Source organism: Mesoplodon bidens (genome assembly GCF_964165515.1).
Source record: "Mesoplodon bidens genome assembly, chromosome: 6".
NCBI lineage: Eukaryota > Metazoa > Chordata > Mammalia > Artiodactyla > Ziphiidae > Mesoplodon > Mesoplodon bidens.
Genome location: NC_138162.1, coordinates 8,187,414 through 8,211,607, shown reverse-complemented (window position 1 = coordinate 8,211,607; position 24,194 = coordinate 8,187,414). Strand labels below are relative to the sequence as shown.

Below are 24,194 nucleotides of genomic sequence, written 5' to 3'. Positions count from 1 at the left end.
GAGTGTGTGGGCTCTGTAGTTGTGGTGCGCGGGCTCCAGAGCTCGTGGGTTCAGTAGTTGTGGCACGTGGGCTTAGTTGCCCCATGGCATGTGGGATCTTAGTTCTCCGACCAGGGATCGAACCCACATTGGAAGGTGGATTCTTAACCACTGGACCACCAGGGAAACCCTGAGGCTATCAATTTTTCTCTGAGCACAACTTTAACTGTGTCCCAGGTGGTTTTAGTATGAAGAATTCATTTCCTTACTGAGATACTTTTTTTTTTAAAGGATTCTTTTTTTTAATTAATTAATTTAATTTATTTATTTTTGGCTGTGTTGGGTCTTCATTGCCGCATGCGGGTTTTTCTCTAGTTGCGGCGAGCAGGGGCTACTCTTCGTTGCGCAGGGGCTTCTCATTGCGGTGGCTTCTCTTGTTGCAGAGCATGGGCTCTAGGTGTGCAGGCTTCAGTAGTTGTGGCACTCAGGTTCAGTAGTTGTGGCTCACGGGCTCTAGAGCGCAGGCACAGTAGTTGTGGCACACGGGCTTAGTTGCTCCATGGCATGTGGGATCTTCCCGGACCAGGGCTCGAACCTGTGTTCCCTGCACTGGCAGGCGGATTCTTAACCACTGCGCCACCAGGGAAGTCCTGAGATACTTTTAACAATAAAAGTGTACTGTATTACCTGGGTGATGAAAAGTAAAGAAAAAAAAATACACAAAACCCAACCCCACTAGAGTCCAATTACATCATTCCAGGATTTCCCTGCAGCAGTCAGAGGGGAAAATGCAGGAATTAGGAATGATGAAGGGCATAGCAATGGGAGAGGATTTGAAGTTGCTTTTCAAAGGAGACGGACACTCTTTTAGCAGGACAGAGGTTCAAAAGTTGGGTCAGCAATAGGGGTGGTGGGGTGGTGAGAAGTGGATTTTAGAGAAAAGAGTGTCAACAGCAGGAGATTTCATCTTCAGAGTAAAGGAGGGTTTTTGGTGGTGCTTTTTTTGCTTTTTTTTTTTAAAGCATCAAAGGAAATGTCAAGGAAGAAAAAGCAAGCTGTAACCCAGGATGCAGAATGCAAAGTTCTGCTTCCTCTCCTCCTCCATGAGGCCCCATCAGTCGGAGGACTAGGGGCGCAGGGGGTGTTTGCAGCCTTTCAGCAAAACAGGGCAGAGAGCTGCTTATAAATATGCTCAAACTGCTCTTGGGCTGGTTGTGCTTTTGCCAAGGAAGGCGGCAGGCATTTTTAGGCCCCAGGGTGGGTTGTCCCAACAGATGGCTTCAGATTGCTGGGGATCCATTCAACAAAATAACTGCTATTTTTGTTTCGTATATTAAACATCTGCTCAAAACAGGGCACGGCTGTGATGCATTTAAGGAGGGGCTTATCAACAGCTGGGGGAGGGTCACAGCTTGGAAGGGAGGGAGGGAAAGATTTGGGGGTTAAGAGGACCCCACTAAGGGACCCCACATGGGGATGCCCTAAAAGTCTGGGCAGTGAACCTTGAGCCTCTGGACAATCAGACCCAGGACCAAAGCCTGCCTCCCCTGCTGACCCAGTGACGGCACCTGAGATACCTCCAGGGTGGGCAGGTAGAGAGAAGGGAGTCAGGTGTCCAAGGTGGACCCCTTTGTCTACCTGCTTCCTGACTCAGAGAGAGGGAGAGACAGCCGGTGTGATTCAGGGCAAGGGGCCCGGGACCCAGGTTATGCATAAATGGGAAGTGGAGGAACTGATGTCCAGAGGGAAGAAGTGACTGGCTGGGGACCCAACAAGGCAGGACCCTGAGCGCTGGACTCTGGGTTCCCCCGAGGCTCAGTGCCCTGCTCAGTCTGTACCAGGGCGGGGAAGGCTCTTGGCCCTGACTCTCTGTGGAATAAGGTGGGAAGGCAGCTGCTGTGAGTGAGGAAAAGCGAGGTGGGAAGACAGCAGACAAAAGGAGAGGGAAGGAGGAGGGGCACGGAGAGGAGGCAAGAAGCTGGAGGGGCCAGAAAGACAGCCTGTGTTCAGTTTGAATTGGGAGGGGCGGGCATCCCTGCTTTCCTCAGGCTATTGAGAGCTTTTCAGGGTCTGCTCTACAAGACACTGGTGCTGGAGGGGTGCATCTGATGAGGAGGACCTCAGGGCACCTTGTCAGGAGCTGGGATGGGGGTTAAGGTATTGCTAAGTGACACTCTGCAATCTAATGATGGGGCAACTGTTCTCCCAGACACCCTCTGAGCCAGCGCCTGAAGCTCTGACCATATGGGGGGCCCTCTTTAAGAATAGTAAAACAGGGACTGCCCTGGCGGCCCAGTAGTTAAGACTCCATGCTTCCACTGCAGGGGGCGTGGTTCTGTCCCTGGTCCGGGAACTAGGATCCTGTATGCGGTGCAGCGCGGTCAAAATAATAATAATAATAATAATAATAATAAAACAAAATTAATTACAGAGCTTTGCAAGGAGCCACGTACCCTCCACCTCTGCTCAGAGCCATCTCTGGTTTCTCCTCCTTCAGCCTCTGTAACCCAAGTCCCAGCACCTCCGTGGAGCCGGAGAGGTGGGAGCAGGTGTTCCCAAGAGCTTAGACTTGGGGGTCAGGCTGATTAAATAAAATTTACATTTCAAGGCAGGACAAGAAAATTTTAACTTAAAGTTCTCTGTCAGTTTGGGCCTCCTCCCTCCCCTTTAGCGTGCAGTGTGCATCTGCATTTTGCATTAACCAGACCTCCTCAAAGATGGGAGTGCCTACTTGACTGTGGAGATGATTTTTTTTTCTTTTCTTCTGATGCCAGCAATGTAACTTCTTAGAAGACTGGCATTCTTTCCCAACTCTGTAAGGGGTCATAGTGACTTACTGCTCACTTTGTTTGTGCTTATCTGAACTACATGCCTTTGATGAACTTTATGTAAAATGTCAGTATGTCATTTTGATGTATGATCCTTTGTCTTAAAAATGTATATGACTGTGCCTTTGACTTCTAACAGGTGGAATGGTTCTCAGAGCTTCTGAGAGTCTCTCTCTTGGGTTACAACCCTCAGTTTGGCTTGAACAAAATTCTCTTTTTCCTTTTTGATTGTTAATTGAATTTTTGTTGACAAGAAAAACCTGGGCTGGCTAAGCCACTTCCTGTGTGATCCAGGCAAGTCACTGCATTCTTGAAACCTCAGTTGTCTCATCTGTAAAATGGGCAGGATATTTACCTCCTCAGGACCACTGTAAAGATTAAATAAAATAATATGCATAGCACTTAGCACAGTGTCTAACATATCATAAGCACTCAATAAGTGGTATGCCTGATATATGGTAAGCATTTTATATATGATTATAATAATCGTCTAAACTGCTTTCCAGTTTTCTGGGGTTTTTTTTTATTTTTATAAATTTATTTATTTATTTTTGGCTGCGTTGGGTCTTCGTTGCCGCACGCAGGCTTTCTCTAGTTGTGGTGAGCAGGGGCTACTCTTCGTTGCGGTGCGTGGGTTTCTCATTGCGGTAGCTTCTCTTGTTGCGGAACACAGGCTCTAGGCGCACAGGCTTCAGTAGTTGTAGCACGTGGGCTCAGTAGTTGTGGCTTGCGGGCTCTAGAGCGCAGGCTCAGTAGCTGTGGCGCATGGGCTTAGTTGCTCCACGGCATGTGGGATCTTCCCGGACCAGGGCTCGAACCCATGTCCCCTGCATTGGCAGGCGGATTCTTAACCACTGTGCCACCAGGGAAGTCGTGCTTTCCAGTTTCACTTCAAATGCCATGTCTTCCAGGAAGGCTTTTTTAAAAACATGAAGTGTAACATCCAATAAACTACATAATTAAGTGAGCAGCTCGGTGAGTTTTTACATGAATATGCACCCATGTTACTACCACCCAGATCAAGACACAGAATATTTCCAGAGACCCAGGGCCTCCCACATCTCTCTTCCCAGTCAATGCTCTTTGCTCTCCACCTCCAAGAGATAGTTGTTATCCTGATTTCTATTGTCATGGATTAGACTGTTCCTGAAACCTCATATGCATGGACTCATAGTGTATACTTTCATGTCTGGCTCTAAAAGGCTCTGAAATCTAGAGATGAACAGAGCTCTGTGGTTAAGAGTTCAGGCTTTGGGCTCAGACATACCAGGTTCAAATCCTGGTTTGCCCAGAAATTGACTATGTGCCCCAGAATGCATTACGTGTCAGTTTCCTCATCTTATAAGATGGATATAAATCATCATACGTACTTCATAGGATTTGAGGAGGGGATTAAAAGAGATATTGTGCGTGAAGCATTTGGCACATCAGGGTGCCGAGGGGGTGGTGCTATTTTGATTCATCTCAATTATGTTCTTCCCCTCCCATCCCCATCCTCATGGCTTCTCATGGAGAGACAAATGAAGAGACAAATGAAGTCCAAACTCACTGGTTTCTACTGTCTATCCTTACCTCCCACGTGCCAGGGTTTGAATCCTGGCCCTATCACTTACTGGCTGTGTGACCTTGGACAAATGGCTCAGTTTCCTCGTGTGTAAAATGGAGATAATAATAGTAAATACCTCACAGGTGACTGTTAGGGTTAAATGAACTGATATATGTGAAGAGCTTGGAAGAGTGCTTGACACACAGTATGCCCCATATATGCTTGCTTCCATCACCATGTCACCATCATCGTCACCATCATCATTTTTTACCATTCTGCTGGGGAGGGTTTGTCACCTGACTATGCAGGGTGGTGGAGGGGATCTGGTGGTCTGACTCATCCTTTTCTTTTCTTTTCTTTTTAATGGTACAGTTACTTTTTAAAAAAATTTATTTATTTATTTATTTACTTTTGGCTGTGTTGGGTCTTCGCTTCTGTGCGAGGGCTTTCTCTAGTTGTGGCAAGTGGGGGCCACTCTTCATCGTGGTGCGCGGGCCTCTCACTATCACGGCCTCTCTTGTTGCGGAGCACAGGCTCCAGACGCGCAGGCTCGGTAGTTGTGGCTCACGGGCCTAGTTGCTCCACGGCATGTGGGATCTTCCCAGACCAGGGCTCGAACCCGTGTCCCCTGCATTAGCAAGCAGATTTTCAACCACTGCGCCACCAGGGAAGCCCATGACTCATCCTTTTCTTTACCAGTCTTTTGTTTTCAACCCATCCTTTCACTCCCACCTCTGGAAGTACCTGGTACCAATGATTCCTGAACGATTCCAAGGTTCCGTGGTTGAGTGGCTAGTCTCCTTCTGGAGGTTCATATTTCCACTTCCTTTTCTCTGTTCACTCATCAACCCTCAACCATGTGCTGTTCATCTTCCAAAGTTTTGTCACTATCTCGCAACTCCCATTGCCTCTCTTCCTGTTCTTTGTGTCCTCGTGGATTTAAACTTTTTAAGAATTCCCCTGTTAGTATTTTAGTGGGGTTTCAGGAGGAAAAAGAATCCGCCTGATATAATCAGATCTATTTTTCTAAAACAAAATCCTGAAGCAAAACATTAACTGTTCTTTACTCTTGGGGAAGGAGCATATGGGAATTTGCTTTATTACTTTTCTGTTTTTTTTAAAGTTTCATTTAAAAATGAGAGAGAGAGATTTCCCCCTGTTCAAAAAAGTTCGCTTGATTCTGATCCCCTGTGGGTCATCCAGGCTTTCTCTTCCTCTTTGTTGTCTTTCTTGCAGAAAGATAAATCCATACTTTTTGGAGAAGTTTGGAGGATAGCCCTCCTCTCCTCTCAGTCAGTCCTTCCCTGTGTGCACTCTGACTTTTGCCCAGGTCACCAGTGACCTCTCAACGACCACACCCACCGATGTTTTTTATTTTTAGTCAGAGCCCTGGGTCATGAGGTGTTGTTAGCTATGCCGTCTTTCTGCACTCCTGGCTCACCCTGTACCTCTCTGACCATTTCCTTTCTGCCTCCTTCTGGTCTCTGCTCCCTTCACTCAGCCTTAAACTGGAGTTCTTCCCAGTGTCCTTTACATGACCAATCCCTAACCCCCTGGGTCATGTGAGTCACCCTTCCTGGAGGCATCACATTGTATGTGCTGACAGGGATGCCCAGATCTGACTCCTGACTTTGAACTCATATCCAACATTTTCTCAATGAAGTCTAACCTGCCCATCCCCTTTAAAATGCAAACTATCTCTCTTCAACCCCTACCCAAGCCTAATCCTGATCACCCTACTCTATTTTTATCATCATAGCATTTATCACCTTTTTAACATACTATATAATTTACTATTTACATATTTATGGTGTTTCCCCCTCTAGAATGTCAGTGTCGTATCTACAGGGAGTTTTCTCTTTTGTTTATTGCTGTATCTGCAATGCCTAGGACCGTGCCTCGCACACAGTAGGTGCTCAATAAATATTGCTGAATTAATGAATTCACACTTTGCCTGTGCCAGAGGTTTCCAAACGTGGCAGCCTTTGTGTCTCAGTATGTTTTCATAGCATCCCAGACCCAAAGAAAAACCTAATAGCTCTGTTTATGAAGTAGTCAGGACCAAACAACTTCTGTTATATCCTAACAACTTAGTAGCCATTTGAGAAAACAGTACCCATAAATTGAAAGAAAAACATTTTCATGTAATCCTAAAATAACCACCACTCCTTACTATTAAGATATGTGCACCTTCTCAGACCTTAGAATGCACCACATCAGACATTAACACTCTCAGTCTCCTGTTCCACGTTGATTTTCATGAGTTATTTTCTTCTACCACATCAATTGCTGAAAACTCAGCTTCAAAGACATGTACATCATAGAAAGAAATGTAGCAGAGTCTAGTGTTGAAACTGTGAACTACTTGCAGCTAGTAGGTTCCACAGTGTCCAACAGATGATAAGCATCATTGTGTTTCTCTCCAAAATTTAAAATACTCCACTGTGTTACTATTTGCTGTGGCACCCCAGGGTGCATCACACACAGTTTGGGACCCGTGGGCCTATGCTCTTTTCTTTGGTTGGATTTGATCTTCTCTCTCTTCTCAGCCTCCAGGCTCAGCTCAAATGCCACCTCTTCCATGAAGCTTTCTGGCCCCACTAGCCAAAAACAAACCACATCTAAACCAAATTATTTCTCCAGTTGGAATGAAAACTTCTTCCCCTGGGATCCCATGGCAATTTAACACATAAAAGGCATGAATTGTTCTCTGATACCCAAGGTGTAAACAATGTCATATTTCTTTATTTCTCTAAATTGAATAAAACTCGCTTGAAGGCCCCACTGTCTGAGGTTGCTAAACTTCATTTGGATGGTATTTTTGTGTGGCTCTCTCCTTGTTCCTGGGCTGGATCAGGACTATGGGACTTTCACAGTCCAGGCAAAACTGAGCTGTCCACAATAGCTGTCCTCAGAGGCTGCCACCACAGTGCTCACCAGTCCATTCAAAAGTGGTTGGCCCTAATCTGCTGCCCCAGAGCCAGGATAAGCAGAGGGATTCATTCCTGGCTCTCAGGGCCACGGGGGAAGGTGCCCAGGCATTCACACCACCACCCCTGTCCAAAGCCCTGACCGTCCCAGGACTCTATGTGCATGGGAGAGACGTCAGTGTTCCTCAGAACCTGCGCCTTGGGGGAATCCAACCTCCCCCTTCCAGAAGACGTATTAATCCCCCAGAGTTTACATGCAGGTAACCTGGGCACTGGACATGGCCCTCAGATGTGTTTTGTTTAGCCAGTGTGGTGTTATTAAATTTTTTTAAATAAACTTATTTATTTATTTTTGGCTGCGTTGGGTTCCCGCTGCTGCATGCGGGCTCTCTTTTTAGCTGCAGCGAGCGGGGACCGCCTCTCCCTACGGTGCACAGGCATCTCATTAAGGTGGCCCTTCTTGTTGTGGAACACGGGCTCCACGAGTGCGGGCCTCAATAGTTGTGGTACATGGGCTCAGTAGTTGTGGCTCGCGGGCTCTAGAGCACAGGCTCAGCAGCTGTGGTGCACGGGCCCAGCTGCTCTGTGGCGCGTGGGATCCTCCCAGCCCAGGGCTCAAACCCGTGTCCTCTGCACCAGCAGGCGGACTCCCAATCACTGCACCACCAGGGAAGCCCTACATTTTTTTTTAATCCATTACAACACTTCGACTTACTGGGGGATGCCGAAATGCTTACAATCAAGATCCTTGGTCGTTGTGTGTAAACCAGTGGTTGGAGCTGAGTAAGGACTGCCCCCCCGCCCCCCCCCACTCCCCGCAAGGCACGTGCTTTGCCGTTGGTCACATCTGTAGTGTTACATCTGCCTGGCCCCTACACTCCTTTGAGTTTGAGAACCTAGCCTACGCTTTTGAAAACAAAGCCTTTTTCATATTGTATTCCGACCGCAAACACAAAAAACTGTTAACTCACTTTTTCCGGCAAGGATGTACCAAGCTGAAGCACTCCAGGCCCTGCTGCTCTTTGTAGGTGTGGGGGGTAGTGGGTGGCTGCGCTGGAGACAATTACATTTTCATTCTCTGCCCGTGAACTACAGCAGCAAAAAAAAAAAAAAACAGGAAACCGACTGAACGCTCTGTAAGTGTATTCAGCACTGATGTATTCAGACTCGTTATGCCATTTTTAACGATATTAATAGCTAACATTTATTGGGTCCTTAATAGGTTCCCGGTACTAGGTAAAGAACCTTATTAGCATTATCTTGAATTCTTTAGAAACTTCTTCTAAAAGAATGCAGCAGAATTTAAAAGCCCAGAGACCAGGAGGAGGGGGTGGGGGCGAACACGGAAAAATGCAGCTGACGATGCAGCTTAAAAGCAGAAGGGAGGCAGGTGCAAGCCCGAGACTGTCGGAGAAGAGGCCCAGACTCTGGACCCAGGGCTCTCCAACAGGGCCCTGTACATGGGGGGCCCAAGTCAGTTGGCCCGCGCTATCAGGGCTGGTGGAGGCCACGGCACTAGGTTTCTTCCGTGTCTCCCTGCTCCGCCCCATTGCCTACTCTGGGTTGTTTGTCCCTCTCTCCCCGCACCCCCCACCCCCGTTCTCAGTCCCTCCATGCGGCTCCTCGTCTCTGTTCCCTAACCCCCTAGCTTCTCCCCTTTCTGTTCTGCATCCATCTCCCACCTGCCGGGCTCCTGACGCAGCAGCCAAGCCGCAAGCAAGCTCCCCGCCGTCACGTGACCTAAGCGTAAATCACAGGATTCTTCCCGCCCCCAGAGGTTGGCCGGCACCCGGGTTCTGCAGAGGCTGCAGGCCGCGCATGCGCAGCTACAAGTGCACCTGCCCAGCGGGCGGGCGGGGCCGCGGACCAAACCGGCGCATCCAGGGGCCACAGCCCCCCCACCCGACCCCCCCAGGCTGGGCAGGGGCAAGGGTTAGTGGACCCGCCTGAGCCCCGACTCCCAAGAGGTTCGGTTCCCGTTGCTGATAGCCTCCCAGTAAGAGGTCCACACATCTAAACCTGTCCTTAGGTCAGGGCACTGCGGCTGCATCTGGGCGCTGGACGTTCTCCTCTGGGCATCAGGAAGTCGGAGCGCAAGTCCCAGGTCTGCTCTTAGAGCCGTGACTTGACCTCCCTGTGCCCCTGGAAAATGTAATAATAATAGCACCGGGGGCTTCCCTGGTGGCACAGTGGTTAAGAATCCATCTGCCAATGCAGGGGACACCGGTTCGAGCCCTGGTCTGGGAAGATCCCACATGCCGCGGAGCAACTAAACCCCCGCGCCACATCTACTGAACCTGCGCTCTAGAGCCCACGAGCCACAACTACTGAAGCCTGAGCGCCTAGAGCCTGAGCTCCTCAATAAGAGAGGTCACCGCAATGAGAAGCCCAGGCAACCACAATGTAGAGTAGCCCCCGCTCGCTGCAACTAGAGAAAGCCGCGCGCAGAAACAAAGACCCAATGCAGCCAAAAATAAATAAATAAATAAATAAATAAATAAATGAATAAAATAGCTCCGACCTCGTGGGGCCGTAGTGAGAATTCGATGAAAATTCATGAGAGCCCTTTGCGTGGTGCCTGGCGGGTATCAAACGTACTGCATATAAAGAATACAGTGCAAAGGATAGTGCTGTGTGATGACTGAGGGAGGATTTTATCCTATCGTGCAGGTCATCACCCTGGGTCCTCAGAGGCACCCTTCTAAAGAAGCCTGGAAGTTTTATTGTCCCTGTATCACAGATGGAGAAATCAAGGCTCAGAGATGTCAAGAAGTCTTGGAACAGGTCTTGCATTCTACATCCAGAGAGATTCCAATCCGACACTCCTTAGTCAGGGGTTCCTGGGTGAGTTCACAGTCTGTCACCCTACTGGCTTTTTCAACCATCCTATTCTGATTTTTGCCATCCCTATTAAACATCTCAGGTACACATCCACAGGAAAGAATTTCTTTTTTTATCCTTCCGCAGAAAATAAGTAGCTGCTATTTTTTTTTTTCTGTGGCCTTTGAGGAGGTCTCCAGGCAGGTTCCAGGTCACCCAGAAGTCCTGGAGTTCTGCAGCAAGGCCAACCTCTAGCAGCTTTCTTTCCTACTCTGTCCCCCAGACTCTCTTCCCTCTGGTCACACTGGTCCCTCTCTGTTCCTGGAAAAGTCAAACTCCTTTCTGACACCTTCTGTATATCTGCCTAGGACACCCTCCCCGTCCCCTCTTGCTCCCTTTTACTAATCTCAGGAAGCCTGCCCTGACTGCACCCTACCTGGTTCACTGGGTCAGGTGCTCTGTCATTTGCTCTCAGAACCCTCTGTCCTTCTGCTTCAGCACTTGTTAGAACAGTAACTCCTTGATTCCTGTCTGTTTCCTCAGCTAGAATGCCGGCTCCTTGAGGGCAGTCTCTGTTGACACGTGCCAGAGGGTCAAGGAGGGAGCATGTGGCATCACAAGTGCATCCTAGTTCCCCTCACATTTACAAACTATCTCCTCCTTTTCCAAATGCAACCCAAGACTATCAGTACCTTCCTTGGGTAAAAGGCAGAGCCCAGACATGAAGAGATGACAGGTGAACACTTTCCCTCTCTGGGAAGCCATATGAAGGTTCTGTTAGGGTAGATTGAACTGAGGATGAGAAGATGGTCAAATCTTCATGCCCTGGGGCTGGTGGCTGAACTAGGACATGTGGCCCCTCATCCTGCCTCGGCCAGTGTTCACTGTGTGACCTTAGGAAAGTCCTCCTGTAGGCCTCAACTTCTTTAGTTGTTGCTCAGTATAAAATAATGGTTTAGAATTCAGATTCTAAAATTAGATCTTTCCTTTGTCACTTACTAGCAAGGCACTTATCTTCTCTGAGTCGCAGTTTCCTCATCTGTAAAATATTATATTTCTTAACAATATAAAGAAAAGGAGCTTGCTCACAGAGCTGTTCCAAAAATTTAATGAGTATTCATTGATTTTATGACTACCAGTTCTCTTGTCCTTTTTGACTTTAAATTGGCTCAACTCATTTTTCTTTGAAGCCAGAGGGGAGTCCTGTCCCATATTTCAAAAGCAATCTCCCCTGTCAACTAAATCGAGCAAAAACTGACCTGGGACCACTTTGGTAAATGTGGACTCCAGGAAGGAGATACTGACCAGAGTCATCCCACAGCATATTCCTATTCGATTTGGGACCTAGATATTTCTAGACTTTTGTTGCCCAAAGACTAGGCTCGGTGTCTGCCTTGTACATATGGCTGGAGCTCCAATGCCTAGAACAGCGGCTTACATATAGTAGTGAGGGAACAATAAATATTTGCTAATGAATGAAACACAACCTGACAGCAAGTCTAGTACTCAGTTTCTGAGCCTATTTTTTTTTCATCTGAAAATGGAGATTAAAAATAATGTCCAATTATTGCGAGGATTTAATGAGATGATGCATGTAAGAGCTCAGTGAATGGTGGATTTATGGATATGGGCACCCAAAGAGATAGAGATGGTGTCGATAAACCTTACGTTTCGGGGAGTGGGTACTAGTAATAAGATCTAGCTTCTGAGTTCCTTTTGTGGGCGGGGGTGTGTGGGGTGGATGTAAGGTTCCCAGAAAGAGGTAATACAGACCATAGCGGGGTTTCAGGAAGATGGAATGCGTCGGCAGCCTGAGGCCAGGGATTCAGGTGCGGAGGCTGCGGAGAAGATTCTTGGACCCGGCGCCCCGGGAGCGCGCCGTGTCCCGGCCGCGCGCGGCGCGTGAGATGAGGGGAAGGGCGTGGCTCTCCCACGAGCCAGGGACCTCCTCGCTTCCAGCCGCATCTCGGCGGGCGGGGCCGAGCCTCCGGGCCGCAGTGCGATTGGCGGAGGCAAGCGGGTGACGCTAACGGCTGGCGCGAGACCCCGCCCCCGGCCGGCCCCGGCCCTCCCCAGCGCGCGCCGGCGGCTCGGCAGCCTCGCTCTGGCTCGCCCCGCGCCCCCGCGCCGAGTCCGCGCGTCAGTCGATCCCGAGCGCGGCTGCAGGGCGGCGGGCTGCAGCTAGCAGAGCGCGCCGATCCGGGGAGGCGGTGGTGTCCGCAGGCGTCGCGTGAGGAGGCTCGGAGCCCAGAGACTCGCGCAGCGCGATGGCCCCCATTGGCCTCAAAGCGGTGGTCGGAGAGAGTAAGTGGAGTCGGGGTCCTCCCCGCAGGCGGCGGCTACGGCTGCCCGGGAGAAGCCGGGCGCCGTACCTGCCCGCAGCGCCCTGGCCTCCGCGCTGGCCTCTCGCCCCGCTCGGCCCGGGGCTCCTGGCTGGGAGGGTCCCGTTATTCCGGCGCCGCCCTCCTCGGAGGGAAGTCCCTCCCGGCCTCCTGCGGCCCGCGCCCTCTTCCCTTCTTCCCGTGCTCTTCTCTTCCCGCATTCCTTCCCCTTCCGCCCCCCCCTTTACTCCATCCCTTACCCTTCATCCCACCCCTCCCCTCTTCGCCCCATCCCTCTCTTCCCTCTTTACCTCCATCTCCCTCCACCCCCATCGCTCCATCCCTCCCCCTTCACCCCTGGCACCCCATCCCTCCCCCTTCACCTCGCCTTTACCCCCTGCAGCCCATTACCCTCCCCTGCACCCCCCATTCTTCACTCCCAGTACCTTCCCCTCATTTCCTCTCTCCTTTTCCTCGCCTTTATTCCCTAAGCTCCTTGATTCCACTCCTTTTCCCGTCTCCAGTCCCTCCCTCTTTCCCACCCTCCTTCGTGAGTCGTGACGAGCGAGATCCCGGCCTGCGTCCTCCTCCCCCTTCCTCCTCCCTCCCGGGAGCCGGAGCCGCGGTCCCCGGCTGCAGAGACCCACCTGGGAGCGGCTCCGCGCGCCCTGGCTCAGACGCGCCGCTCGCCCAGCCTGGGCCACTCCTGGCAGCTGGAGAGAAGCCTGTTTTCCAAAGGCTTGGCTCTGCTGGGCTGAGGCCGCCTCTCTCCTCCTCCCGGTCCTGGGTCTTGGCTTCAAGGGCGGGGTCTTATCAGGGTCCTGAACTGTCTTAAATCACCCGGGAGACGAGGAAAGCTTTAGTGTGCGCGGGAGGAGTGGCCTTGCCCAGCACCGCAGTCTACAGTCTCCCTGTTCGCAAGACTCAGCCGATGCTTGGTTTCGGGCAGTTCCAGCCACTGTTGCAGGGAGGAAATGGTTGTTCGTGGGTTTGGATGAAAGGCTCAACGTAAATGGATTTTTTAAAATGGATGGTGGAGCGTGTGGGATGCAGCGGCGTGAGCTCTGACGGTGGTGATATTTGGAAAACGGCGTCCCCAGTGCTAAATAAGCTTGATGATCTGTGTGGGCAAATAGTGCCTCTTCAATATTTCGGCTGTTTCTTTAACAGAAAATGTGAGAGGATTGCTGTAACTTTCGCTACCTCTTTTGGAATTGAGAGAAAATTAAAAGTGGACTTTGTGGGAGAGGATAAGAAAGGAAATAGAATAAAAATGGTGGAAATTAGTTTCCTTTCCAAAGATTCTGTCATATTAGAGCAATTCCTCTTGCTCGCTCGCTCTCTGGTTGTCAAATGTTTTTGACTGTAATGGTCCTTTTGAGGCATCATAATTGTTTCTTCTTCCTTATTCTTTTCGTTGATATATAGAAAATATTCCCAATTGTACAACCTTATCTGACCGATTACACCAGAAGAAAATTGTTGTAAAAACTGAACCCCAAAATGAGCAAGTTTTTAAAAAAGTGTCCACAATAATTATCACCTGCCTTCCCCATGCGGTAAAGGTTCTGAATCACATACCTTCTATTTTTAAAGGCCAATCAAAGCGTTTAGGGCTGGAAGGACCCTTAGGGATCCTTTCATGTCAACACCCTCATTTTACCCTTGGGAAAGAAATGGAGGCTCAGAGCAGTTAAATGACTTGCCAAAATCAGTGTTAATTACTTTTTAAAAACCTGGTGTCCATTTCCTTGCAACATTAGTAAAAAATAACTTTCTTCATTGTTCTAGATATACCATTTCCTTCCAGTATGCTTTTTAAAGGGTTGTGAAATGTGGATTGTTATGTTCCATTCTTTTAAATGTTATATTTGAATAAGGTGCTTTTAAAACAAAATCCCGAAAACAGGTGTTACAGAAATCACGTTTTTGCATCCTTTTGCCGTGACCCTTGTTCATGCAGGTAGCTCCCCCCAACTTTTAGAAGCAAGTATAAAAAAAAATTATTGTTCAATATGGTCAAAATTTATTTTCTGAAATAAAGCAAAGCCACTGTTTACAAAAATAAAACCAATTTTACATAAAGTTGGTGAATGTGTGAACAGCATTCTATTTCTATAACTATTGAGTTAGGTATAAATTTTGGAAAAAATATTTTTGCAATTCTTTGTCAGTGACACAAAGAATTCTGTTAATTCTGACTCCTAATTTCGGAGGGGGTTTCTAGCTTTGCCTTTTTCCTCTACAAATAGGAGTAAAACAAAGATGTTTTTTAACCAACACACACCAGTTTAGATGTCATCTTCACAGCCTGGTCTTCCCGGTCTAAATTAACACCTCATAGTCACTGTTTATCATATTCCCTAATGTTATTTTCTTCATAGCACTTAAAATGATCTGAAGTGATATTGTTTCATTTTTTGTTTTTTTGGTTGGCGGGTTTTTTGTCTGTTTGTTTTTGGTACTTGTTTGATTGTTTCATCCACTGGAATATTGCTTCCGGGAGAGCATGGTCTTTATCTGGTATGTTCATCCCTGTATCCCATACCAAAAACAGTGGCTGGTCATAGTTGGTAGTCAATAAATATTCATGGAATGAATCAATGTTCTTACGGATATGATTGAGCGGAAGGTAAATGTAGTTTTTGGCTTCCTGTCACAACTTTCTAAGTTGAGTTTTAGAGTGGCAGTAGGTACAGATACAACAAAAGTAGAGGAGATGGGTGTTAGCTGTTCATTCAACAAAGGTTTGTTCAGAGCCTGGTAGGAATTATGGGGGAATACAGGGACACTAAAATGTGGGACAGTGTCACACTGTTGTGACAGACACAGACAATCCTGAGATGCCCTCCCTGTCACTCCCCTGACATACTTAAGGTATAACGAGTGTATTGTACTTCTTTGTGTTGGTCTCCAACTAGACCAGAAGCTCTTTCGTGGGAGAGTAGGACCTCATCTTCTTCTTAAGTCTGTCTGTTTTGGGGGTTTTTTTGAATATGTATACTCCTTTTTTTTCTTTTTCTTCTTTTTTAAATCGTGGTATAGTTGCTTAACAATGTTGTGTTAGTTTCTGCTGTACAGCGAAGTGAATCAGCTATATGCATATATATCCCCTCTTTTTTGGATTTCCTTCCCATTTGGGTCACCACAGAGCATTGAGTAGAGTTCCCTGTGGTATACAGCAGGTTCTCATTAGTTATCTATTTTATACATATTAGTATATATATGTCAATCTCAATCTCCCAATTCATCCCACCCCCACCTTTCCCCCCTTGGTGTCCATACGTTTGTTCTCTACATCTGTGTCTCTATTTCTGCCTTGCAAACAGGTTCATCTGTACTCTTTTCCTAGATTCCACATATATGCGTTAAGATACGATATTTGTTTTTCTGTTAAGTCTGTCTTTAGTGTGAGAGTTAGTGCTTAGGCTTTGTAAATGTTGGATGAATGACTTAATCTTTATGTATAGCGATTCAGAGAATGGGCTCTGGATTTGGACTACCTGGGATAAAATTCTGATCTACCACTATTAGCTGTGTGACTTTGGTAAATAATGGAACCCTTTTGTGCTTCAATTTCTTCATCTATAAAATGGGTAATAATAGCACCTACCTTATGTGGTTCTATGAGTATTAAATGAGGTAATGCAGGTATAGCGTCTGATACAGTTCTTGACACACAGTAAATTCAGTCAATATTATCATTATGAAAAGATCAACAAAGAGGTTCAGTACAAGTGTTAGAGGATTTCAAGAAGAGATAGAATACTTCTTTCCTTGGGGGCCAGGGTTTTGGGGGAGAAAGTGTGGAGTCTTCGGTAAACTTCTTGAACGAGGTGCCAATGAGCTGAAAAATGCAAGAATAGACCTGAAGAATATATGGATGATTTGTAACCTGACCCAACTTCTGTTTCCAGTTCTAGTCATTTCTTTACTTTTTTTTTCTTTATTTTCTTTCTATAAAATGTAGTTGTTTTTTTTTCCCTTCTGTCGACTTTGCAAAGAGATTGTTAAGAGAAAGGAGAATTTCATTTTTTTAAAATAATTTCTGAATTTTATTTTATTTATTTTTTTATACAGCAGGTTCTTATTAGTTATCCTTTTTTTTTTTTTTTTTTCTTTCTTTTGCGGTACGCAGGCCTCTCACTGTTGTGGCCTCTCCCGTTGTGGAGCACAGGCTCCAGACGCACAGGCCCAGCGGCCATGGCTCACGGGCCCAGCCGCTCCGTGGCATGTGGGATCTTCCTGGACCGGGGCACGAACCCGTGTTCCCTGCATCGGCAGGCGGACTCCCAACCACTGCACCACCAGGGAAGCCCTAGTTCTCCATTTTATACATATTAGTGTATATATGTCAGTCTCAATCTCGAGAATTTCATTTTTTTCGAGGCATTTTTTATCTAGTTTATGTTAATGGTGTTGTTTCAATTATGTAAATCCATGTTGTAATCCAAAATTTCCTCGTTCCATGAAGTTTTGTCAGTGTGTTTCAAAGATGCAAGGATTACAAAATGTACTGTTTTTCTTGCTTCCTCCCTGTTAGCAATTTCTCCTCATGTTAGTTTATAAGAATCACATTCTTTTGGAAAAGGATGTAGTTTCAATTTGTGTATTAAATATATTACATACCTTTTTCAGATGGAGCCCTGAGTCATAGGATGTGTCAGAAGTTGAGAGGACACCTAGATTGAAGCAGTTTTCATTCATTCTTTTTTGTTGTTGTTGTTGTTTTGTTTTTTTGGGGTTTTTTTTTGCCGTATGCGGGCCTCTCACTGCTGTGGCCTCTCCCGCTGCGGAGCACAGGCTCCGTACGCGCAGGCTCAGCAGCCATGGCTCACGGGCCCAGCCTCTCTGTGGCATGTGGGATCTTCCCGGACCGGGGCACGAACCCATGTCCCCTGCATCGGCAGGCAGACGCTTAACCACTGCGCCACCAGGGAAGCCCCATTCTTACACCCTTTTTTTTTTTTTTTTTAAGAAACTTTGGCTAGCATACAGATAATTTAAGTGTTATATTTCGAAATATATTAAATACATGTTACATTTTTTCATTTCTAAATTAAGGTATAATTTGCATAAGTAAAATTTACCCTTTTTAGTGAACAGTTCTTCAAATTTCAGCCATTACATACAGTCATATAGTCACTACCATAATCAAAACACAGAACAGGTCATCATCCTCCAAATTCCCTTGTGCAGCCCCTTTATGGTCATCCTCCCCTCCCACCCCCAGGCCCTGGCAACCACTGAACTGTTTTCTGTCCCTATATGTTTCCCTTTTCCAGAATGTCGTTATCAATGGAATCATACAGTATGTAGCTTTTTGAATGTGCCTTCTTTAAATTAGCATAATGCATTTGACAATCATCCATGTTGCATATATCTGTAGTTTGTCCCTTCTCATTGCCAACTACTCTTCTGTTGTACGAATGTACTACAGTTTCTCCATTCCCCAGCTGAAGGACATTTGAGTTATTCACTTTCTGGGCAATTGCAAATGCTTCTATAATGCTTCTAGGAGCAGTCACAGGTTTTGTGTGAACATATCACTTGGATATGTAAATACCTAGGAGTGGGATTAATGGGTTGTGTGATAAGTGTGTGCTTAACTTTATAAGAAACTGTCAAATTATTTTCCAGAGTGGCTATACCGTTTTACATTTTTCACCAGCATCCTTGTTAGTCCTTGGTATTGTCAGTTTAAAAAATTTTAGCCATTCTCAGAGGTAGTGGTATCTTATGATTTTAATTTGCATTTTCCTAATGACTAATAGTGTTAAGAATTTTTTCATGTGTTTATTTGCTATCTGTGTATCTTCTCTGGTGAAATGTCCAAATCTTTTGCATATTTTTTATTGGGTTGTCTGTTTTCTTATTATTTTAGTTTTGAGAGGTCTTTATGTATTCTGGGTACATTTCTTTCATCAGATATGTGAATTACAAATATTTTCTCACAGTTTGTGACTTGTCTTTTCATTCTGTTAACAGTATTTTTCAAAGAGCAGAAGTTCTTAATTTTTATGAAGTTCAATTTATCAATTTTTTCTTTTATGGATTGTACTTTTGGTATTCTATCTAAGAAATCTCTGCCTAACCCAAGTTCACAAAGATTTTCTATGTTTGTTTGTTTGTTTCCTGTGTTTTCATCTAGATGTTTTATAGTTTTAGGCTTTATATTTAGTCTTTGATCCATTTTGAGTTAATTTTATATATTGTGAGCTATGATCATTTTTCTTCATTTTGAATGAAAAGTTCATTTCAAAAATGAAAAGTTCATTTTTGTATATATGTAAATTTTTTTGTTTGTGAGTGTCTGTTTGTTCCAGCACCATTTGTTGAAAAGACTATCCTTTTTCCCCATTGATTGTTTTTGTTCTTCGTTGAGAATCAATTGACCATCTTTGGGTGGGTCTATTTTTGGACTCCCTGTTCTATTTCTTGACCTATATGTAGGCTTTCACTAACACTCATTCTGACTCAATTACTGTAGCTTTAAAGTAAGACTGGAAACCGGATATTGTGAGTCCTCCAGCTTTGTTTTTTTTTTTTTTTTTTTTAGCTTTGTTTTTCTTTTTCAAAATTGTTTTGCTTCTTTTGGTTCATTTGCTTTTCCATATATATTTTAGAATGAGCTTGTCAATTTCTATTTTTAAAAATTCTTCTGGGATTCTGTTTGGAATTGTCTTGAATCTATAGATTGGATTGGGGAGAATTGACATTTTAACAAATTTACTTTTAATATTCTAGTTTCTTTGCTGTATTGCAATGTGAAAATAAAAATTCTTAACTTCACAAATAAGGGAGCAACTGTATGATAAGGAGAGTTGCAGATAGTTTAGCAAGGTTGCAGGACACAATGTTAATTTACAAAAATATATTGTATTTCTATATACTAGCAATGAACAATTAGAAATTGAAATCTAAAATAGTATCATTTATAGTAGAACAAAAACCATGAAATACTTGGGTGTAAATCTAAAAGAATGTGTTCTAGATCTGCGTGCTGAAAGTTACAAAATACTGATGAAAGATAGCAAAGCTTAAATAAATGCAGAGATATACTATGTTCATGGATTGGAAGAATTTATGTTATACTTATTTTTGAAACGTGTTTTCAGTTCTCTTGGGTAGATACCTAGGAATAGAATTGCTGGGACATATGGTAATTAACTTTCTGAGGAACTGCCAAACTGTTTTCCAAAGTGACTGCACCATTGTACATTCCCACCAGCAGTGTATGAGGGCTCCTATTTCATAATATCCTTACCAGCACTTGTTGTTATCTGTTTTTTTGATTATAGCCATCCTAGTGGGTGTGAAGTGGTATCCCATTGCGGTTTTGATTTGCATTTCCTTAACAGCTAGTGATGTTGAGCATTTTTTCATGTGCTTATTGACCATTTGTATATATTCTTTGGAGAGATGTCTACACAAACCCTTTGCCCATTTTTATTTATTCAAAAAAAACAAATTTATTTATTTATTTTTATTTTTATTTTTGGCTACATTGGGTCTTCGTTGCTGCGTGCGGGCTTTCTCTAGTTACAGCGAGTGGAGGCTACTCTTTGTTGTGGTGCATGTGCTTCTCATTGTGGTGGCTCCTCTTGTTGCAGAGCACGGGCTCTAGGCATGTGGGCTCAGTAGTTGTGGCTTGCGGGCTCTAGGCGCGTGGGCTTCAGTAGTTGTGGCATGTGGGCTCTAGAGCGCAGACTCAGTAGTTGTGGTGCACAGGCTTAGTTGCTCCGTGGCATGTGGGATCTTCCTGGACATGGGCTCGAACCCATGTCCCCTTCATTGGCAGGCAGATTCTTAACCACTGCGCCACCAGGGAAGCCCTTTTCAGTGTACTTTTAATAAAAACTACTTATTCTTGTTATAACTCTCATCCTGTGTCCTTTTAGACAATTCATTTAAATTTTAAAAATTGTTTTTGAATGGTCACATTGTATCTTCATTCCTGGTTTATTAATTAAAAGTATCATATTTTTGAAACATCTCACTTTTCAAAAGGATTCTAATATGGTAGTCTTACAGTTAATACAAATAATTTGTTAGTTATAATTATGATGAGAATTACAAAGAAATGATACAGGGTGCTAGTCTGGTGTAAGCCTGGGGAGGTTAGAGAAATCTTCCCTAAAGAAGTTGACATCCAAATTACTTCCTTTTAGTTCCAGCTTACTAAGAGTTTTTGTCGTTGTTGTTGTTTTGCGGTACGCGGGCCTCTCACTGTTGTGGCCTCTCCCGTTGCGGAGCACAGGCCCCGGACGCGCAGGCTCAATGGCCATGGCTCACGGGCCCAGCCACTCTGCGGCATGTGGGATCTTCCTGGACCAGGGCACGAACCCGTATCCCCTGCATCGGCAGGCGGACTCTGAACCAGTGTGCCACCGGGGAAGCCCTACTAAGAGTTTTTGTTTTTAAAACCAGGCTTAGCTACTCGTTTAGTTTCTTTTGAAACGATCATGTAGTTTTTCTTATTTAATCTAGTAATGTAATATAATTAATTAATTATAATATTGAGCAATCATTCATTGCATTTCTGAGATAAACTTACTTGTTAGACATGCAGTATTCTTTTTCAGTGTTATTAAATTCTACTTAATATTTTTACGTCTATATTCATTAGCATTGGGGCATCTTGCTGTTCTTTGATCATTCCAAGTATGTTCCCACCTCAGGGCTTTGCATTTGTTGTTACCTATGTCTGAAATGTTCTTCCTTCAGATATTTGCATGCTTGTTCCCTTAATTCCTTTAGGTCTTTGGTCAAATGCCACCTCACCAGTGAGGTCTCCTCTGACTACTTTATATAAAATTGAAATTCCCCCTACTTTCTCATCCCCCTCACCATGTCAAACCTGACATACTTACTGTCTTCTTTGTTTTTTTTTTTATCTTGGCCTCCACCAGCCAAATGTAAGCTCCGTGAGCATAGCCTTTGTTTTGTTCACTTCTGTATTCCCAGCACCTAGAACAATGCTGGTACATAGTGGGCACTCAAGAAATATTTGGAATGAACAGTTGAATACTATGTATTTTATATATATATTATTCCTCTCTCTCTCCCTTTTTTTCCAGATCTTTTGCATCAGAATTTGTCTCTCCTTAAATGAATTGGGAAGTTTCTTATCTTTTTGCATGTTCCAGAATAGATCAAATAACATGGACATTCCTTTCCCTGAATGTTAGGAATGATTTATCCATAAAACTATTTGAATTTGTTGCTTTGGTGGGGGGAAGAGGATAAATATTTGACAGTCTTTTAAATTTATTTGATTACTATTTATTTATTTAGGCTTTCTTCAGCTTCTTGAATCAATTTTGGCAATTTATATTTTCTTATAAAATAGGCCTTTCAACCTAAAATTTTCAAGTTTATTAACTTTAAATTAGATTTGTCTAATTTAAAAAATATCTTCTGCATCGGTAGTTGTGATCTCTTTTCTCATTCTACCCTGTTAGTATTATTATTTTCGTGGCAATACTTGGTAGTGATTTGTCTATTTTAATTGTCTTTTAAAAAACTCAGTTTCTTCCTTCTGTGGGGGGTGTGTGTGTGTGTGTGTGTTCTTATTCTAATTTCTTGAATCAAATGCTTGGTTAACTTTTTTTTAATAAAAGCATCTAAGGATATGAGTTGTCATTTGAGTACAGCTTTGGTTGAATCCCAGAGGCTCCCCACCCTCCCCTCTCTGCTGCCCCCCTGTAGTTTTTTAATATGCAGTATTCTTGCCGTTTATTTCTAAGCACAGTCTTCTTTGTTTTAGACTAAATGTCACTCTTATGATAGGGTGATAAGTAGTTTAATTTGGGATAAAATTTCGATGAGAAGCAGTTTGCGACTCAGGGATCATCCATGTGTCACCCATCAGATGTAAGAGAGCATATCTACCACAGGATCCAAAAAGGGCTTTTTGAATATGCACTAAAAGATTTTCCCTCTGGTGTTTTTGGCACATAGCACCTCTTAGACAAACAGGGGTTTGGCTGCTAATGAAGAGTCTTTTCTTTAGTGGAGTGGTCAGGCCAAATAGTGAAGTTATCACTGGCGACTCAACAGCCATAAATCATGAACCCCAGTCCTGTGGCTCGCCTCTGTGAGAAGTGCTTGGAGAATCCCCAAGGCGATCCTCTGATTTGATTGCTTCAATCAGTTTCTCCTGTGAAGGGCTGTTGCTAGCACTGAAGTTAGGGCGAGATAGCCAAGACTTCATCTGAATTGCAGCAAGTATGAGTTTTACTTGCTTTTTGTCCCCAGGCTTTTTTTTAAATTAAAAAAAAAAAAGTCAGCGTGAAGCAGTGTTGTGGAGTGGAAAGAGTTCTAGACTAGAAGTCAGGACATCCAGCTGACAGTCCCAGTGCCAACCCCTAGTGGCTGGGTGACCTGGACATGTTATTTAATGTCTTTTTCAATTGGAAATTCTAATCCCAGCATCACAGAATTCTTTGAAGGCTTGCATTAAATAATAATCCAAACAATTGCTCTGAAAACAATGAGTCATTATAAGGGGTTATTATTATTTTACAGATATAATTACCGAGATAAGTTTGTCTGCTCAAGGTTATGAGTAAGTCCTGAGCAGAGTCAAGGAAACAAATCGCTCATAGTTTTGATAGACACAGGATCTAGTAATCACCAGATAACAGCCAGCTGTTGCCCACTCAGTGCTCTTTGGGAAAGTTTGCGTTGGTTAAAACAAAGCAATTTGCTTCTGATATACACTGATCTGATCTTAATATATGTCTTTGGGGCTCCAAAGTAAGAATAACTAACTACTAATGGCTCAAATTGCAAGCTCTCACAGGCCAGATTTCCAATATTCCTTTCTTTCTGGTTTTTTTTTTTTTTTTTTTTTTTGCAGTACGTGGGCCTCTCACTGTTGTGGCCTCTCCTGTTGCGGAGCACAGGCTGTGGACGCGCAGGCTCAGCGGCCATGGCTCACGGGCCTAGCCGCTCCGCGGCATGTGGGATCTTCCCGGACCAGGGCACGAACCCCATCTCTCTAAATTTTTTAGCTCCCAAGAATAAAATAGCCTTTCCTAGTGCAATAATTACTTAATATCTCATTTACTTCCTACGAGGTCAGCTGTTAGGCCAAATCATTAGTAGACATTTAAAGTGAAATACCATCAGCATATAAGAAACAGAAAGAGGGCTTCCCTGGTGGCTCAGTGGTTAAGAATCCGCCTGCTGATGCAGGGGACACGGGTTCGAGCCCCGGTCTGGAAAGATCCCACATGCTGCGGAGCGGCTGGGCCCGTGAGCCATGGCCGCTGAGCCTGCGTGTCCGGAACCTGTGCTCCGTAGCGGGAGAGGCCACAACAGTGAGAAGCCTGCGTACCGGGAAAAAAAAAAACCCTGAACAACAAGGTTCAGACAGGCAAGGACTGACTTTAAGACACAGGCGAAACACCACAGCAAGAGTAAGTCCTGAAAAGTTTCCAGCTGCCAAGCCTCCCAGCCTGGAGACTGGAGACTCATCACTGAGTGAAGGCTCAGGCTTGCTTTGGGATGATTTGAGGGTGGACCCTGGGTGCCACAAAATCGTAGACACTGCTAGCCTCCCTTCCCTCCTGACTCTCAAACCTGCTGGCTTCTCTTCCTGTACCTGGCTGTAAATGTCTGTGCCCCTCGGGGGTGAACCCAGGCCCTCTTCTCACCCTGCACCCTCTCCTCTGTGATCTGACCTACTCTTTTTTTTTTTAATTTTTAATTTAATTTTATTTTTTAAATTTTTGGCTGCATTGGGTCTTCACTGCTGCGCACA

General features: G+C 44.9%; 1 protein-coding gene and 1 long non-coding RNA gene across 4 annotated transcripts in view; one reads left to right on the top strand and one right to left on the bottom strand.

Moving 5' to 3' along the window:
- Positions 1-4,426: 4,426 nt before the first annotated feature.
- LOC308618717 lies at positions 4,427-13,201 on the bottom strand. 2 transcript variants are annotated; one of them, XR_014016074.1, is made up of 3 exons: positions 13,072-13,201; positions 8,255-8,372; positions 4,427-4,981 (listed from the first exon to the last, which is right to left on the bottom strand). It is a non-coding gene; the product is annotated as an uncharacterized lncRNA (long non-coding RNA). The 2 variants fall into 2 exon arrangements; XR_014016075.1 differs by lacking the exon at positions 13,072-13,201 and adding an exon at positions 8,966-9,039.
- The window catches only part of STXBP1 (syntaxin binding protein 1), a 71,651-nt gene continuing 59,659 nt past the window's right edge, over positions 12,203-24,194 (top strand). For both annotated transcript variants that reach the window (XM_081236901.1, XM_081236902.1), the window contains exon 1: positions 12,203-12,407. In XM_081236901.1, the coding sequence (XP_081093027.1) occupies positions 12,371-12,407 (37 nt within the window). In that variant the 5' untranslated portion in view covers positions 12,203-12,370. The remainder of the gene's footprint in view (positions 12,408-24,194) is intronic.